The 19,406-nt window shown below is 38.9% G+C and overlaps 3 protein-coding genes across 4 annotated transcripts; 2 read left to right on the top strand and 1 right to left on the bottom strand.

Annotated features, from left to right (window-relative positions):
• LOC109725704 (snurportin-1) lies at positions 144-4,482 on the bottom strand. The gene is made up of 7 exons (XM_020255001.1): positions 4,008-4,482; positions 3,080-3,266; positions 2,446-2,696; positions 1,391-1,505; positions 1,155-1,247; positions 594-737; positions 144-490 (listed from the first exon to the last, which is right to left on the bottom strand). The coding sequence occupies exons 1-7, from the start codon at positions 4,364-4,366 to the stop codon at positions 374-376; spliced, it is 1,266 nt and encodes a 421-aa protein (XP_020110590.1). The 5' UTR covers positions 4,367-4,482; the 3' UTR covers positions 144-373.
• Positions 5,923-9,531, top strand: LOC109725657 (branchpoint-bridging protein). 2 transcript variants are annotated; one of them, XM_020254926.1, is made up of 4 exons: positions 5,923-6,735; positions 6,930-7,232; positions 7,496-8,684; positions 9,304-9,531. In XM_020254926.1, the coding sequence occupies exons 1-3, from the start codon at positions 6,003-6,005 to the stop codon at positions 8,644-8,646; spliced, it is 2,187 nt and encodes a 728-aa protein (XP_020110515.1). In that variant the 5' UTR covers positions 5,923-6,002; the 3' UTR covers positions 8,647-8,684; positions 9,304-9,531. The 2 variants fall into 2 exon arrangements, with proteins under 2 accessions (XP_020110515.1, XP_020110514.1); XM_020254925.1 differs by having other exon boundaries at positions 9,185-9,531.
• On the top strand, positions 15,370-18,632 carry LOC109725337 (chlorophyll a-b binding protein 7, chloroplastic). The gene is made up of 6 exons (XM_020254492.1): positions 15,370-15,527; positions 16,468-16,644; positions 16,867-16,904; positions 17,244-17,376; positions 17,646-18,027; positions 18,430-18,632. The coding sequence occupies exons 1-6, from the start codon at positions 15,481-15,483 to the stop codon at positions 18,445-18,447; spliced, it is 795 nt and encodes a 264-aa protein (XP_020110081.1). The 5' UTR covers positions 15,370-15,480; the 3' UTR covers positions 18,448-18,632.

The raw sequence follows: 19,406 nt of genomic DNA, 5'->3' as shown, positions 1-19,406 counted from the left end.
ATTCAAAAGCTTTTAAAATTCTACATTCAAATATTAAAAAGAGACATTAATACAAATTTAGTCCCTAGAGTTTGACCTATATTTCAATTATCTAGCACAAACTGCAGGGATGAAATTTGTACAATTCACAAACGAGGACGAAATTGAAATCAAGGTGAAACTTCAATGACAAAATTTCTACAAACTCAAAATATATGTTGTGGCGTATACACAAGGACCGATTAGTATTGGCATCAACAACAACATAATTTACCAATAACTTGTTCCTAAGAATACATTTCCATCTCGAGCCACTGTAACGACGATTGTACCCTTGAAGAGAGAAACCAAAAAAAAAAAAAAAAGACCAATGTCATTATTACATTTTAGCTGGTCAACCTGCCATTTCGATATCGTTAGATCCATCTTCGTCGGTAGGGCTTGATCGGATGCATGCAAATAAATCCTCGATTCGCAGAGGAGAATGACGAGCAGCATACTGGAACAAAACCTAAATGCAAACAAAAAATAGAAAAAGCAAATTGGAATGAATTGTATCCTCTCTCTAATAACACGGAACTCATAAAACCAGCAAGCACAGTTTCTTTATATACCTTGGAGTGGCTGTCGGCAAAAGCGCGTGCACGATTAGACCTTCCTACAAACTGGAGGTCACTGATCTCCATCTTTCCATCAACAAGCCTCACACTTTCATCTCTAATAGCAAATCGGAGAAGATTTCCTGGGCGTAAACCCGACTGCAAAAAGGATCTAACTGTAGTTCAACACTTCAATTGAAAGAGAACAAATTTTGTCCTCGAAAGTTCAACTACAATTTCAATAACAACTTCAGAGGCTTTATTATAATGATATAGTCAGTGAAGTTTGTGCCGCTTAACGGTAAATTAACAGAACACTTAATAATAAATAGAACAAACTTCAGGGACTAAATTATTGAATTGAGACATTGAGGATGTATTATGAGATATTGGGTTCAAACTTTAGGGACTAAATTTGTATCTGACGCAGTAAATAAATCGAATAAACAAATTAAATAAGCAATACGGGGTTAATTAAAATTTATCAGTTTGTAAAAGAAACGAAAGAGGCCTTAAATAAAAGAGTCAGCTAGACCATATGGATTGGAAAAAAAAATAAAAGGATGTAAGAGTTACCTTCTGAATAAAGTCTCGATCGAAGCAACCAAAGACATGAGGGGGATCATCAGAAGTAGTTAATTTCCCATCCTCTTGCAACTCCAAGACAACCTGATTAATCCACAACGAAATGTAGAAAACACAAATAGGAGTTACAGCGCACAAACAAATGTACGATGCATTGTGTACAACTTCAGCTACAAGTCCATCATGTTTGAACAGTGATCGAATGTATAGTGGTAATGTATGTGTACCTGCTGCTGGCTTGGAACTTGTCCTTTGCTGTCGGTATCAAGAAGATACTGGCTACAAGCTCCATCTTTCCATACTAATGCTAAAGGCGTGTTCCCAGTTTGGTAATGTGCTTGCCTATGTATAAACAAAAGAAAACAAATAAAGGGAAATGCTTATGCAAGAAAGTTTCAAAAGGGGGGAAAAAAAATAAAAAGAGAGCTAAATCATGAACTGAGAACCACGAATTAAATAGCACAATCTTCATTCCTATAGTTAGAATTCTCTAGTTGGATCCATTTTCTCAATTAAATTGGTTAGTTACATGTCAAATAGGGCAGTAATGAAATTATTGTATTTTTGCAACTAAGTGTCCAATTCAAATTCGAGTCATATGAAGAAGCCAAAATAACAGTAGTTAGCTGTTACATAATGATCAATATACCTGCGATAAAGCAACGTATATTACTAAAAGAGTCATAGCCAGAGATTTTTCTCTTTTTTGGGGGTAAATGCACCAGAACGCCCTACATTGTCATGCTTTTAACCATGGAAACCTGAATATTTACAAGCTGAGAAAAAAGTACATGCACAATCTGCAAGTTTCCAACACCTAATCATATTTCTATCAGTTTTTCTTAACAAACGTCAGACATATGAAAGCTAAATGACTACAAAAGGCCCTAAAATCTGGCCTTCAAAAGAACAGGGGTAAGACCTAAACTCGTTATGGGACAGTCATGTCCTACGGCCATTCCAGGAAATTGAAGGAATTCAAGTAAGTAGTTAATTGAAACAGACAGATCCTTCTAGTAGTTCCTTTAACTTTTGAAACTACATGCGGCAGTATGCAATAATGCTATAGCTCAAGGGGACCAACTCATCATCTAGCCATTTTCTTGCTGTTCAATAGTAAACAAATAGTGACAGTAAAAGATGATGACATAATAAGCAGAAAAAGATTGTCTATCCAGATAGGAAACTGAAATAGCAGTGTCCTGAGTAGAGAACTTATCATCAGTGTTACACTGAGATTAGCTATTTAACGACATACGGTACAAGAAAATGTGTATCTTACTTGTTGTAGAATAGAAGCCCATCCTTGACATAAGGCACAACGCCCGAATACGCTGCATGTAGACCCTGTTCAGTGCATTCATATATTGGGACAATGCTGAACCTGTACTTATGATATGTTGATGGAGGATTGCAAGCTCCAGTTTCAGTAAGCTTAGAATTCAACCAAAAGAACCTGAACTCCGCACTGCAGTCGTACAATGAGTATCCTCGCCAGCAAACCATGTCAATGACATAGTATGTTTGGTCAGGCTGAAATTTTATCACCTCATTGTTAAATAATGACATAAATAAAGATGAAAATAATTACATAAACAATTATAAGATATTTACATCCTCTTGCAAGATTTTATATATCCCTACAAAGTCCTACTTTTCGTATATGAACATATATGGTCTTGCCTGCAAGACGAACAAAGAAATGCCCCAATTTAATCCAACATTCTGCAGTGACTTGATGACTCCCCAACTTAAACACGAGGGTATTGTTGTATGAAACTGCTTTTTGAGCATATATTTGAAAATTCTGATTTTATGGAGGTATATGTGTAAAACATCCATTATTAGTCTAGCAATTGATAAATATCGATAATCAGAAACTCTTGCCCTAAACAACATAGAAGATGAAATCTCACCTCATGAAATATGCAGTCAAGAATAGAGTAGGAGCTTGATGGTCCCGACTTGTCTTTTGTTCTAGCTCCGTTAGGCAAGGAAGATGGAAAATGGTGTAGAACCGAGCCATTACGAAGCCTACTCACTGTTGTACCATTAGAAGAAACCACAAAACACCGTTTCCCGGCAGGCCTCGGAAAGACGTACCTACAGAAATTTCCTGTTTACTGTTAATGAACAATCCTATAAATATAGCTGATAAATTTTCCTGCATGTCCTACGTGAAAGTTTCGAGACTAAACTACTTAAATTAACAGTTCAAGAATCAAGATATCATAGAGACTATCCATACATTTTACAACCTTTTCCATTGTAGTTCTTCAAAGCAAGAACATCGTATTCCTACAACTTCAGATACTAATAACACCATCAGTTGTCGAAGTAACAAAAAGATGCAATGAGAAGTCCTTCAAATTATAACACTAAATCCCTACGACTCAACAAATATAACTATCAACAGTTATAGAACTACAAAGTATGCGACATTTCAAAGTTCATACTAGTATCTTCCGAACCCTCCCAATTCAAATATTACTGCAAAAGCAGAACTTCAAAACCTCGTTTTGGCTTTCTCTCACAGCACAAGCCACAGTTATCGCATTTGCCAAACACTCTCCTGCTGCTTCACGGAGTAAAGAAGCACTTCGTGCCACATCGGAAGTGCTTTTGAGCTTAAGTTCCCTGCATCTCATCAAAATCTAAACTTGCTCAAATCCTTCCATATTTCACTACGTTTGGCTCAAATTTATAACATTAAATCCCTACAACCCCACAAATTTAAGTATCAACAGTCCAAAAACTACAAATTACACAATATTTCAAATTAGTATAATCCAAACCCTCCTGAATCAAATCAAATACTAATAAAGGGGACGAACAACAACAAACCAATTGCGATCGAGGTCCGGAGGGGCGTCGATCATCCACTCCGGGAGCATGATCTGGCGCGCGAACCACCGCCGCGCCTCGGCGCCCCCGAGCTTCGCGGCGCGGGGCGCGTCCAAAACCCTAGCCTCGGGTTCGACCTCCGGCTCGGTCCCCGGCTCAACCTCCGGTTCGATCTCCTGCTCGGTTCGGAGAGGGCCTTCAGAGGAGGGGAGGAGGGAGGAGGCGAGTTGCCGCGCGCGGTGGTGGGAGTCGGCGCGGTGCTGCGACTGGCGGAGAAGCGCGAGCTCGCGGCGCCGCTGCTGGTCGGAGATCGCGGGGCGCTTGTAGGCGCGGCGGAGGTCGTGCGACGGCGGAGCCATCGCCGCAGCCGTAGTCGTTCGCTGGATCGTTTACGGTTAGGGTTAGGGTTCCTCCTCCTCCTCCTCGGAGCTCTCTCCTCTCCAGTGTAGTGAGCAACAACAATGGCGATTTTTTTTGGGGGGGGGGGGGGGGGGGGTGGGGGGGGGGGGCGAGATGAGGGTTTTTTTTTTTTTTTTTTTGCTAAATTTATTTATTTATTTATTGATTTATATTTTTTTACAATTACCTCGATCCTTTTTAAATAGTGAGGAAAATCAGAATATTCATTTTAATAATCTGTATGTGGAAATTCAAAGCATCTAAAAATAGTAAAATTTAATTATAATAGTACTAATTTTAAATATCAATTATTTATTTAAATTATGTTGAAAAAACGGGCTTTTTTAACCCTCAATTTATTAACAATAAAATTAAAAAACAACTTTAAGTTGGTTTAGAGGACAATATGAAATGTCCTACTATTATTTTTTCTCCCTAGAGCAATAAATAATTGATATTTAAAATAATAATAATTTATAGAAGTTCAATATTATTATTGTCGATATAATCTTATCAAAAAAAAAAAAACTTTAATGACAGTAAAGTATCTGTTTCTTCACTTTTTCTTTCTAATTTTTAAAATTCTATATTTTACTCCCTAAATATTTTAAGTTATTGCATTTAACCCCCTTCCGTCAGGTTTTATCACTATTCTGTCAATTTCTTATAATATATATTGAAAATATTCTTCAAAATGACATAAATATATTAAAATTATTTTTTATAAAAAAATAAAAGATAATTTGATTATTTTGTCCTCTTCATTAATGTCGTACTCTACTTTTAAAATTTTAATAGGGCAAAATATAAATGTTTAAAAATTAGAAAAAAAAAAGTAAATAAATAGATATTTATAGAGAGATTTTCTATAATTAAGCCTAATTAAGCCTAAATTTTAATTAAATAAAATATGATATTAAGCATTTCATATGTATATATATATATATATATATATATATGTATATGAAGAATATGTATTTTGCATCGATTGTCCAAAAAGCATCATTTGTGGGCATTGATATTTCCAAATAAAAAATTATTAATTTTACAGTAAATTTATTATATTTAACCATGTTTAAGATTTTTTGGCTCTAATTATTGTTTAAATAAATTATTTAAGCAATACCAATTTCTATATAGTATAATTCTCAAAATTTAATAATATTGACTATTGTTAGATTTACAATAATTCAGTACACCTTTCAAATATTATAGAATATATATATTTGATTAGTTAAATTCTGATTTTAAGAATTGTATTGCAGTATATAATGAATGTATATAGTTAGTTATACACGGGGTGCACGCAAACAATGTTCCCCGTAGTCTCTAGTCCCGTGGACCTAAAACCCACACTGTTCACGGTCAGGCCCCACGTGAGATGTTTTATCAACCGTTCATCAAATAAATGGCGCGAATCTTAAAGTCATATAGACGGCGGATATGACTGTCTCACCGACATCCCCACCAAATTTCTGTTTTTAAGTCACGACCTTGTTTATCCTCCGTATTCCGTAATCTACAATCCCTCCCCCGATAAATCTCCCTCTCTCTCTCTCTCTCTCTCTCTCTCTCGTGCGCGCTCTCTCTCTCTCCATGGAAACCCACGCCCCGCAAACCCTAGATCTCCAAATCCAAACCCTAGCGGCCGATCCCTCCCCGCAAACACTAGGGGCCCACGCCGACCCCTCCCACGAAACCCTAGCCCCGGGCGGCGCGCGCCAGGGCTCCGTCGAACGCTCGGCGGAGAACGGCGCCAACAGCGGCGGCGGTGGCGGCGGGGGCGGAGCGTCCGGGGGGGAGGAGGACGCGAGTAGCCGCCGCCGCCGCCGGAGCCGATGGGACCCCCCGTCGGAGAGCGACCACTCCGCCGGCGCCGCCACCACTAGCGGCGGCGCCGGCGACGGATCCACCGGCGGTGGAGGCGCCGGCGCTGGGGCTGGGGGGAGGAAGAGGAAGTCGCGGTGGGCCGACGAGGAGCCGAAGCCGGTGGTGCAGCTCCCGGACTTCATGAAGGACTTCACCGCCGATCTCGATCCCGAGGTGCAGCTCCTCAACGCGCGGCTCCTCGAGATCAGCCGCCTCCTACAATCCGGAGGCCCCCTCGACGATCGCCCCGAGGGGGCGCGGTCGCCGTCCCCCGAGCCCATCTATGATAACATGGGGGTCCGGATCAACACAAGGGAGTACCGCGCCCGCGAGCGGCTGAACAGGGAGCGGCAGGAGATCATCTCCCAGCTCATCCGGCGGAACCCCGCATTCAAGCCCCCGGCCGATTACCGGCCGCCGAAGCTCCAGAAGAAGTTATACATTCCAAAGGACTACCCAGGTTGGAAACCCACAGATTTTTCCCATTTTTGTGAAAAATCAATGAATTATTTACTACTATGTGTCAGTAGAACCCTAAAAAATCACCAAAAACTATGATTTAGCGGTATATTACTTAAACATTTCAAGAGATTTTACCCAAGTTTACTGAATTTTACTGAACATAAGCTGAATGTCAATTTGGTGACTTCGCAGGTTATAACTTTATTGGCCTTATTATCGGGCCGAGGGGGAACACCCAGAAGAGGATGGAGAGGGAGACGGGGGCCAAGATTGTGATCCGGGGTAAAGGTTCAGTGAAAGAAGGGAAATTGCTGCAGAAGAGGGACATGAAGCCGGACCCTGCGGAAAATGAGGATTTGCATGTTCTAGTAGAGGCAGATACACAAGAAGCTTTGGAGGCTGCAGCTGGTATGGTGGAGAAGCTTCTTACTCCTGTTGATGAGGTGTTGAATGAGCATAAGAGGCAGCAGCTGAGGGAACTCGCAGCACTCAATGGTATTGTGAAGCAACCTTCTTCCTTAAAGGATATTGTGTTTTAATATATTCTATCAGCGTTGCCACTCATATCTGGCCTCGATATATTTTTAGTAGACCCAAGATGTTGATTTTTAGTCAAATCGGAGGAAATTAAGTAACACTAAGGACTTGGAAATATTTGACTTGAGACCTCCTGCTCTGTTATCGTGTGAAACTGCTGTCTTTCTTTAAAAGATTAGGCTTCTAGTGAATTGTGTTTCATAATATTTTATATTCAACAGGTACGATCAGAGACGACGAGTTCTGTAGGTTATGTGGCGAGCCTGGGCACCGGCAATTCGCTTGCCCCGCACGTACAACAACTTTCAAGAGTGATGTATTGTGTAAGATTTGTGGAGATGGTGGGCATCCCACCATAGATTGCCCTATGAAAGGATCTGGCAAGAAGATGGACGACGAGTACCAGAATTTCTTGGCTGAATTAGGTGGGAGCGTCCCAGAATCTCTAACAAAGTCGAGCTCAGCACTTCCTCTGCTTGGTTCGGGCAGTTCAGGAAACACGGCTGCGAATGGTGTTAAGAAAGAGTATGATGAGACAAACTTGTATATTGGGTATCTCCCTCCTACCCTTGATGATGATGGATTGATCCGCTTGTTCTCGTCCTTTGGGGATATTGTGATGGCGAAGGTTATTAAGGATAGGACCACCGGGCTTAGCAAAGGTTATGGCTTTGTGAAATATGCAGATGTGTCCCAGGCCACTCAAGCAACCAAAGCCATGAATGGGGCGAATATTGAAGGGAGAACTATAGCTGTAAGAGTAGCTGGTAAGCCTCCTCAGCCCACCGTGGCCCCCGGACCTCCGGCGCCCCCAGCACCACCATACCCTTCTCAGCAGTATATGGCTGGAGGGCAAATTGCCAACCCACCACCCCCACCACCCCCTGGAAGTTATATGCCCGCTCCTGTGCCTTGGGGGCCGCCGGCTCCTTCTCCGTATGCTCCATATCCTCCACCACCCCCTCCTTATGGAATACATTATCCACCGCCAGCTCAGACTGTTCCTCCCGGCACTGCACCGCAAACAGCAATACCTTCTAGTGAAGGGATGCAGAATTACCCTCCTGGTGTGCAACCACCGCCACCAAGTTCTTCCATGGCAGCTCAGCCTGTGCCTGCCAATGTATATGGTGCTGCAGCTACAAGCATTCCGCCAACCTATCCACCACCTCCATATGGCTATGCGCCTTATTATTCTGCTGTTCCTCCGGTTATGCCACCGCCTGTTGATCCATCTCACAGCATTGCAAGTGCACCTTGGGCTTCAAACCCTCCGCCACCCCCACCTCCTCAGCCTTCGTCTGCAGCAGAGCAGCCGGCGTCTTATGGTGCTGATACTGAGTATGAGAAGTTCATGTCGGAGATGAAGTGATGTTGATGAAGTCTGAGTATTGCTTGTACTGAGGAAAGGTGATTATATACTTTCCTTTCCTTTGTTCTGTACATTGCCGCATTATGAGATCAGAAGCAGATACAAATTACACCTCTCCAAAAAAAAAAAAAAAGAAAAAAAAAAGAGAGGAGAGGTTTGCATGAGCATTAATTTTGTGAGCTAATTTTGTTTTCCACAATCTAACTTCAATTCTTTAGCATAATAAGATAACCTCACTTCAATTCTTCACTTCTTTATGATCAGAAAAAAATATTATGTTTTTAAGAGAAGCTTTCATTTCTTATTGTAATTCCTTTTTTCTTTTACTTTTATCTTCAGTGACATTTTCTTTCTTCGTGAACAAGATAGATTTTCAGCTAATGTTTTTACAGAGAAGCTGCACTGTCTCCATTATTTGCAATTTCTCTTCAACTATGTCGAGAATCAACAATAAAAAATTTCACTTTGTTATGCACCACTCTTTGTTGTATTATTGTGTAATTTGGCATATTAACTTACCATCAATACTTTTTCGCAGGCTTGAAGTTTCTTGGAGCTAACATCGACTTGATTTATTTCTTCTTGATATGAGTTGGTCTAGTTGGAAGTTTCGGACTCACATCTTTAAACTTGATGTACTATTATTGATCATTGCAGAGACTGCTGAGCTTAAAGATGCAGCGCCACTGTTCTGGCGAAAAGCTGATACCCTTGCTACATCAAATATTATATGTTTGTGGGTTATAATTTCTTTCTTATGCAGAGAAATCTTCTCCAACCATTATTAGAACTTCTGTAGGAGCTACTAATAATGTCTTTATTACGTTGTTGTTTGCTACCTATCATATAACTTTTTTTGCTATGTTTCATTGGCTGCTACTCTAATTGTCGCTTTCTTTGCCTGTTGCTCTAATGTTTCTTTTGTGCTATGTGAGTCTGATTGCTCTGGTGCCGGACGAAACCTTCATTCGCATGGTTCGGGCAGGCCTTGTCACCATATTGGTACAGGAGTTCGTAGATCATCTGAGTAGCTCCTAAGTTATGCTTTGATTTCTTCTTTTCTTTGAATTACATCACTTCTGAGGTTCTTCCATAGATTTATTTGGGCAGGTTAAGATCTGCTACAGCACTGGTAATACTTCTTCGCCAGGTAAACAGAAAATATAGATGTAAATTTGTCTGTGTGCATCTCCCGTATGCATTTATTTACTACTATATAATTTGCTCAGTTAGTGTGCTAATCAGCTTCTCCTTTATGTTGTTTCTCGGAAGTCACAATGTTTGTCGTTACTTTTAGTTATTATCCTATGCTAAGATTTCTGCTGTAGGTGATCCCGTTAGTGATAATCCTTACAAGTCGCAATCTATGTGATCTTGTTATCCAGTTGATGCATTCTGGGTGCTATCTGTTTTCCGTGGATATTTTCTACTGATAATAAAGGGAAACTTACAGTACCCTCCCTATGGTACCGATTCCACTTATTGCTTCTTTTGTTTCAAAACGTAACACTTTCCCAACTTGGTTTTGTTGCTTTTCCTACAAGATACTCTTTAAAAGTAATTGATTAAGGAGTTGGATCCTGTGTTTTAACGAGTCACATGGCTGCCATGTGCTCGTTTTTAATGATGATTTAAATTACATGTCTAACAGAAGAATAGAACAACAACCACATGGTGGCAAAGCATTACAAATTTGAACCATATGGTGGTTCCATAGAATTGGGCATCTGGGCTTTTGCTGGGGTAGGAGAGGAGCAATTGTTGTTGTTGAATACTCTGAAATAATCTCTTATCATGCTTTAGCGGTTTACTACACATTAAGCAGTTAGGCATTGTGATATGTGCATATTTCTTCCTTCATACTTATTAGATCTTTACCCATATATCTACTTGTTTTGATTCTTAAGAATTGCAATAAGACTCAGGTGGAACTCCAGAAATTCAGGTACTGCATTGGAGGCGTGGTAAGTTACATACTGATGCTACTGATGCGGTTGGCTTTTGTTCGCGTATCACAGTTTGTTTATAAATCATATGTAAGTTTGAAAAAAGACAATTTCTTGAGGCAGATGCGGAAAATATTGATAGAGGGTCATATTACAAATTGTGGATACTCTTTAAGTTAAGTTGTTTAGATTTAAGAGTTAACAATTATGTGAATTCTCAGAGTTGAACATTAAGGTATTGTTTGGTTCGGGGATAAGCAAAAAGTGGCTATTCCAGGGATAGATATAAATTGAGGTATAAGCGGGGATTAGATCAATTTTGCGTTTGGATGAAAATTGAATTATTCCTGAGAATAAAAAAAATAGTGTTTGGTTTGGTAAGATGAAATAAAAATTAGAGTGGGTAGTTATAAATAAAAAACAATGATATTATCCCTTTCTTTACATTAAAATTTAAATTTTTATATTTTATATTTATATTTTAGAATTTAAAGTATAAACTTTTAAATTTTAAAATTTTAAAATCTCAAATTTACAATTTTAAAAAATTAAAATTTAAAATTTTAAACTTTAAATTTAAGATGAAATTTTGATTTAAAAATACAAAATATCAAATTCTAAATATAAAAAAAATTAAAATATCAAATTTTAAATTTTAAAATTAAACAATTTAAAATTTAAATTTTTAATTTTATAATTTTAAAAATTATAAATTTTAATTTTTGAACTTACAAAATTTAAATTTTATAATAAATTAAAAATTCTCTCTCTCTCTCTCACTCTCTCTCCCCACGGGTGGAACAAGCTGGGTTATCCCAGCTTGTTCCACCTTGGGGTGAGAACACTAGTTCCCACCCCTTAACGGGCTATTCTAGAATAGCCCGTTAAGGTGGGAATTAGTGTTCCCACCAAACTTTTTTTGTGTTTAGGGGATAAGGGTGGAATAAACTCTTTATTCCACCCTTAACCCCCCAACCAAACATAGCCTAAAGAAATTAAAGTGTAATTATTTGGAGTCCTTCTGTTTCATTTTATAGGAACATTTTGGTTTTAGTTAGTGCTGACTTAAGATTAGGGTCTGAAACCAATTAGAAAATGAAGTATTTTAGTCATTACTAGAATGGCTCAAAGAAGGCTTAGCTTTAGGACACTCGCTGTATAATTGTCGAAGCTAGACTATGGAGGTAGGGCCAAATTTTTCTGATTGTACTAAGCTGTCTTTAATTGACGTCAACATACAAAGTTAACTGTGTTGCTATATTCTTTAATGAAGCAGTATAAGTTATCAGTTTGATTTATCAAAATGTTTTGAAATCAAGCTTTGTTTATTTTTTTTGTAAAAGCTACCTTTACACCCCTAAGAGGAGTGTATGATGTACACTCCACTCTTCTAGGGTGGGATGATTGTTACTAGTTGTATCGATGTGACTAGTGAAAAATTTTTCACCCTAGGATGGATAGGGTGTACATCATACACCCTTCTTGGGGTGCATGCGTAGCATTGCTCCCTCTCCCTAGAGTAGGATGGTCTTTGCTAGTCGCATCGATATGATTAGTGAAAAAATTTTCACCCTAGGATGGATGGGGTGTACATCATACATCCCTCTTGGCGTGTATGCGTAGCATTTCTCCAACACCCCCCCCCCAAATTATAAGCTTGCGGAAAGGTTGGGAAGAGTGTAGGACAAAGTGCTGTTTGTCAAGGATTCAGGTTTTTTCATTCTTTGCAATAGGTTGAGTCATAGGATCTAATTAGAGTACTTACTGTTCAGAGAAAGGAGTTGTTTTTTACTAATGCATAAGCTTTTCAAATGGTACTTTGTGATGCGATTGCTGGATGAGACTAAGATGAGATGGAGGTAGTAATTCATGTCAGAGAAGGTTTTCTGGATGGAGATGGTATATTAAAAAATTAAAAGGATAGCAAAATTGTGTGTGCGCATGAAGATTATGGCCTCAGAGAAAAAGTGAGTTAGAGGATGCCACAGATAGAGTTTCTATAGTGTTTCATTTAATATTCTAAAACATTTTAATCTTGACCCATGAATGATCCTAGTAGTAGATAGACTTTTTTGTTACTTGATTAGTTGCTAGATGTTTTTGTTAAGGATTGTAAGGTGCTATCAGGAGTAGTATCAAAGAGGTGGGGGAATGAAAGAGAGAGCAAATGCTCTAGTGCTTATCCACAATTTGTCTACTTTGAAAGGTGGGTTAAGCAAGTTAATATCCAAACAAAATTTGATTTAGGAGGTCGGTTGGTAAAGAGTTCAAGTGTGCGAACTTAATGTGAAATGATAATGTCGTTACTCATTTATTGGAAAGGATACATGGGTAACTGGTCAAATATAACTGACTAATAGTTAAAGATAGTTAATTAACATAATTCCTTTTTGCATAATTAGGTAATTATAGTAAGGATTGATAGCTAGCTGATTTAAATATGAATCTACTTTAATAGCACAATGGTTAAATCAATGCAGATCGTCAAGATGAAAAGTGAAATATTTTTGGATAAGAAATACCTAAGAGGGAGTGGAGTCGTTACTGGAGAACTATAGTCCATTTGAAAGGAAAATTGATGTGGATTTTGTGGGCAGAATAGAAGGCCAATGTTTTATGTGGAGAATTCCCTTTGTGTTGTTTTATGTAATGGTAAAGGTAAATTTTAATTGCCGTTTACAGAGCCAACTATAGCTTATGAACTATGGTGATGGACAGCTAGAAAATAAATGTGAACAACTATTGACGTTAGGTTGTTGAAATCCATGGGCTTCAAATTCGGAGCATTGAATAGGTACTCCGAATTCAGAGCACTGTAAGATCATAGGGTCCAATCATTCGAATGAGTGGTATCATATGATCTATTGGTGCTCCAAATTCCGAGCACCTATTTAGTGCTCGAGCTCTCTTATTAGGAAAGATTAAATAAGACCTCCACCTAGGGAAAACATCAGTAGCTTGGATATGGTCAGTCGAGATTGTTATATGGTGCATTCCTTGGGTTTGATCAAGTAGGAAGTGTCTTAAGGGGACGGGTAAAACGAGAAATGTCCTTGGGCGAAGTGTTTGCCAAACGGGAAGGATCTACGGCTCATAAAGTTGGGAGGAAATTTTTGGTAAACATGTGCATCTAAGATTAACATTTCAGTGTAACTAGGTGTTGACAATATGTGTATACGAAGGCCATGATGAAAATGGATTCAACTATATAACACAAATTACGAAGTTGGTAGCTTGCACATAATCTTGGTGGCTTCATATTTTTTTATTGCTTTATGTTGGTTTCGTCTACTGTTGATTTCTTTTTCTGGTAGTAACCTGATCGGGTCTCATTGCTTATCATTTTTTGCTTATTGTTTTTTGGTTTCATGTAAGATAGCCTAAAAGTGCCTCTTTAGCTTTGGATCCAAGCAGCAGTAATTAGGTGTTTGAAAAACAATAAAAGGCTGGAGCTTTTTTGCTCTGAAATGAGCTTCTGGGTCTCAGGAGCATAATCTCTTATATGTAACTTGTGCTTCTGCTTCTCTATGAGATGCTGTTGTATGAATTTTACTGTAAAATGTTGTTAATGCTTCTCTAAAAAGCTCTGTACAGGAAGCACTTCAGTGGAAGCTCCAGTGAGACCAAACTGTCAGCTGCTTGTTTTCTTTTCTTTCTTTTGCTTTAAAGCTGGTTTTCAGTAGAGGTGATAGATAACATTTGTCTTTGGATACTAACATTTAAGTTGATCATCTATTTGGGAAGTGGAATGCGCTGGTTATCATGAAGTGTTGGGTAAAAGTTTCAAATGAGAAGCACTACAAGATGTGGTGGAAGGATATGACAATCATTGAATGAAAATTTGCTGTGATCATCGTAGAACTTGTTTTGACATCAAAACAAAGTCGTAATGTTTCCGTTCGGAGACAGTATGTTCAAAATTCTTGCACACATTTAGTGGGAGGATGAAGTAATTCAACCACAAGGCGCTGCTGAGAGTTTTTGCTGTAGCGGGACGCTAATTTTTTAGTGAGTTGTCAAGATGATTTTAATGAGAACACCGTGATTGCTTATTTGAACAGCTTTAACAAAAGATTACCTGCGCAAATGCTCTTGCTGTGTAAACTTGGTTTTCTGATTCAGTATCCGAAACATGCTTGTCCTTTACTATCTGAAATAAGGGGGGAAAAGAGAAAAGGGTTCTACATGATTCTTTTTTTTATAAAAAAAGGAAAATTTAAAGACCAAAATCCAAATATAAATCTTTTTCTTTGTGATAGTAATGAAAAGTGTCAGTAAACTCGGTGAACATCAAACAGGCCATTTATAATGTTAACGCCTGCTTCAGCCGAAATCACTTGTTTGCTTGGGTGATATGCGAGACCAACCACAACATAATTTGTATAAATCTCATGATCATATAAATGTCATCGGTCGAGAGCGTGGTGATATCTTTTTGAAGTCTCAAATTCAATAAAGTCTCAAAGTCAATAGCGAAAGCTGCATAAGATGTTTAAGATCCATAAAATATTGGAATAGGATTCGGATTGAATTGGATTGGGTAAGGCCCATTGCGAACCCTAACTAGACCCACCACCCAAATCTAACCCAATCTCCCCCAACCCATTCATTCCCTCCATGAGATCTTTTGCTAAGAGCATTGCATCCTAGCCACAACAGTGGGAGACACAATCCAACTCAGCCAGATCCTGGGTGGTGGGAAAACCAAGGAGTGGATTCTCTGTGCCACGTGGCAGCACACGAGAGACCCAAGAACCCATTCTCCTATCCCTCTGGGATAAGCCTCCCACTCCCATGCATTAAACAGGTGGCTCCTCCTCCCCTACTCTCCCCACTCACCACACCAAAGCAAACAACAACAGCAGCAGCAGCAACAACAGCAACAATAATGGCTTCAGTTTCTGCTTCCTCTTCTGCTGTTGCAGCTGTAGCCAGGTACTAAGATTAAAGTTATCTAATCTAATATAACTATATGTTGAATATAAACATTAGAAATACTGTTTTCGGTAATTTAAATTATTGGAGATATGATTTAATATGATACGAGAATAGAACGTCTTGAGTTTGTGTCCCGTCAGGCTCGTAAAGTATGTGCATGCATGTTAGTTGTATATTGTGATCAATGGACTTGTACGTATCCACAGAAATTAATCTGCTTTTCATTTTATTTTTTGTACCTTTTGGGGCTCACTTCTGTAACAGCTTTTCTATTCGAGAAATAATAGACAAGCATTGTAGTCAATATATTTCATACATGTAAAGAAATTAGTCTGTTTTTCATTTCATTTTGTGCCTATTTATTGGGCACGGCTTCTGCTAATGCTTTTCAATTTGCGCGTCTAACAGCTTTTTTATCTGAGAAATAATAAACAAATGCTTGACAAATAAAAGTGATATGTTTTTGTCTAGGTGAAAGCAGGCTTTGAAAAAAAAAAAAAAGAAAAAAAAAANAGTGGGCTGCCTAGGTGGCAGTCAAACAAAAAAAAAAAAAAAAAAAAAAAAAAAAAAAAAAAAGAGCTTCTATTTAAAGTTTCTACTTCTGGTGCAGCAACAAGTGTGCTTTTTTAAGAAGCTCAAAGCAGGCCAAAAAAGCCCTTCTCCATATATTTTAACCTGAAACTTCTTTTGTTAAACAGTATTTCAAAAGCTAACTAACTCTTTGTGCCAAGTACCAGAAGAGATTTCCTTTATATTCTCTTTTTGTTGATTACTCATGGCCTTGTACTACAAAGAAATAACCCATTTAGTTGGTCATAACTTGATATTCTACTAAGATATTCTAAGATTCTGTCTAAACTCAGATCACAACAGTTGCTTCTGCGACATCTCCGATCTCCAAACTGTAATAATTGATTGCAATTTTTATGTTTGTCAGATCTCAGAATGGTCTGAGTGCAACAAGGGCATCCTTCCTCAGTGGAAGGAAACTAAGGCAAGCGAAGACGAACTGGGCCGCCCCGACAGCACGAAAAGCGCTCTCGGTGGCAGCCGAGGCGACCGAAAGGCCTATCTGGTTCCCGGGAAGCACCCCTCCTCCATGGCTTGATGGCAGGTTCATCTTCTTTATCCTATCTCTGCGGATAAGTGTTATATATTCCCGCTTAGTTCTTGTACTTTTCACTTAAACAGTTTTAAAGTGACTGAACTTTCGTATAAGCGTAAAGTTTAGGGACTAATTTGCAATATTGCGAAAGTACAGGAACTGACGATACATTATACCGATATTGTTTTCATATAATAAGTGTATCAATGTTCTCTCTTTCTGCTGCTGCAGCCTTCCAGGAGATTTCGGTTTCGATCCTTTGGGTCTCGGTAAGACTTAATCCTAAATTTTCTACATTAGCGAGTAAATTTATATTCATTCTCTACTTCTACGGTAAAAGCGAAAGCTCTAATATGAAACTTTTACTTTAACTGCATCAGAAGTTGAGCACTTTTACAAGCAATTAGAAGATACATATTTGAGCATATAATGCCTGAATCTTTCTCTGAAATGAACTTACTGATCATTGAATTTTGTCAAACTATGTCTTTGCTTTACATAAAATAAACCATCAGGTATAAAAACATATTGAACTTCAATTACTAAGATAAAAGTTGATGAAAAAGCCATAGATCTTACATGGCATTGAAGAACAATTTTTTACGCAGGATCTGACCCAGAGACCCTGAGATGGAACGTGCAGTCCGAGCTGGTGCACTGCCGGTGGGCAATGCTCGGTGCCGCCGGCATCTTCATCCCCGAATTCTTGACAAAAATCGGCATCCTCAACACCCCCTCATGGTAATGTGAAAATAACCTCTCTTTTTCATCTAAAAGCTCTCATATTTTCATTTCTAACGCTCACCCCTTGACTCATGTCTATGCTCGAAACTTTTAACATATCAAATTACCCTTGAAAACTTCGAAATTGTCGCATATGCTCCTTAGAACTTTGAAATAAGCTAAATTCTTTCATATATACTCTTTCCAGGGAGCATTTACACGCATATTTACAAGGGTTTGCGTGTTAATTGTTTTCTAGAAGCTTAAGCTTTTTCACATTCGAACAGGTACACTGCCGGCGAGCTCCAATACTTCACGGACACCACCACGCTGTTCATAGTCGAGCTCATCCTGATAGGGTGGGCCGAGGGCCGGCGGTGGGCCGACATCATAAAACCCGGGTGCGTGAACACCGACCCGATCTTCCCGAACAACAAGCTAACTGGCACGGATGTCGGGTACCCGGGCGGGCTCTGGTTCGACCCGCTGGGGTGGGGGAGTGGTGATCCTGAGAAGGTGAAGGAGCTGAGGACCAAGGAGATCAAGAATGGGAGGCTGGCCATGTTGGCTGTGATGGGGGCTTGGTTCCAGGCCGTTTACACTGGGACTGGCCCTATTGACAATCTCTTTGCTCACCTTGCTGACCCTGGCCATGCCACAATCTTTGCTGTAAGTTGCCAAACCCAACACCGTCGTCGATCTCATGAACTCCTTTCTTTTCGCATGTTTTCGATGCGCATCGAGATCCGTGCGAGCGCTTCTTTAAGTGCGTGCTCACATGATGGCCAAGCGGAGCGCACGTGAATCCAAGTACGCATTCAACATGCGAAAAAGAGGAAGCACCGACCCCTCCCGTGCTTTCAGAAACATGCTAACTCAAACACTTAGAGCTCACCGTCAGGCTGCATATAAACCGTGTAATCGAGAGAAGTTCGATTACGCATGCTCAGTGCCACGGCACGGCACGGCACGACAAAACTTTATTTCAAACACTTGAATTGCGATTACACGCCGATATCAAGCCGATTCGAATCCTTCATACTCTCACTAACAACTGTTTCATCTTCCTAGGCTTTCACCCCCAAATGAAGAAGGCTTGGAGAGGAGCATGCAGGTGCTGAGCTGCAGAGAGTCTCATGTCATTGTGAATGAATGTACCATTAAAAGTTTGTGTCATGCATTTTATGTAACTAAGAATCACAATGTACAAATACTTTAGAATGCTTTGTTGGGAATTAGAGATTCGATGGATTTAATGATCCTTGTTTCCTCTTTGTTTTCGTGCTTATCGATAATTACAGGTTTTGAATGCAATGCTTAACACAAGAAGAGAATAAGTATTTTGATTTCTTATGTAGACTATTTAAGGTTGTGATAGAAAATATGCAGAAAATCAGAGCGCAGGGACTAAATTACTACACAAGATCATTCTACTCTTTTAAGAAGTTAACACTGGAAACATGGAGAGCTACATAAAAGATGCAAAATCTCATTACTTAAAAGGGTTTAATAACATACTATGATTACCCTCTAGCATTTGATACTGCTAATGAAAAGCATAAAATTTAAGTCTTTTCCTCTTGAAAGTTTAGGAAGAAGAGTTAGTTTAAATTGCACGAGACAATGTTCATAATTTCATCTAAAATTTAAGATTAAACACAGATATTCCTGGAGGGGATATTGGATTTGGAGCTAAATAAATTTCTTCAACCAAAAACAATACCAGACAGAGTGTTTTTGACAGGAATCAGAAGCTGTGATAAAATAAATAAACTGGCGAATATGTCGGGACAAAATAAATTCTTAACTGAAACCTAATAAAGATTCACTAAGGCTTCTACAATTGCTTGAATCTCCTAGATGCTATGAAGGATGAGGAGTTACATGCTACTGTATATCTTTCTACTTAGTAGGTTAAAATTCTTAAAATAATGCAACCCAAATTGTTGAGATATCCTGTTAAATTTCGCGCAAGAAAACTAAACTATAATGAAGTTATTGAAGTAGCATATGCAATTAGTTCTTTAAAAAAAAAAGAAAAAAGAAAT

Source organism: Ananas comosus, linkage group 20 (genome assembly GCF_001540865.1).
Source record: "Ananas comosus cultivar F153 linkage group 20, ASM154086v1, whole genome shotgun sequence".
Lineage (NCBI taxonomy): Eukaryota > Viridiplantae > Streptophyta > Magnoliopsida > Poales > Bromeliaceae > Ananas > Ananas comosus.
Note: the sequence above shows the minus strand (reverse complement) of the source record. Positions and strands in the feature narration are given on the sequence as shown.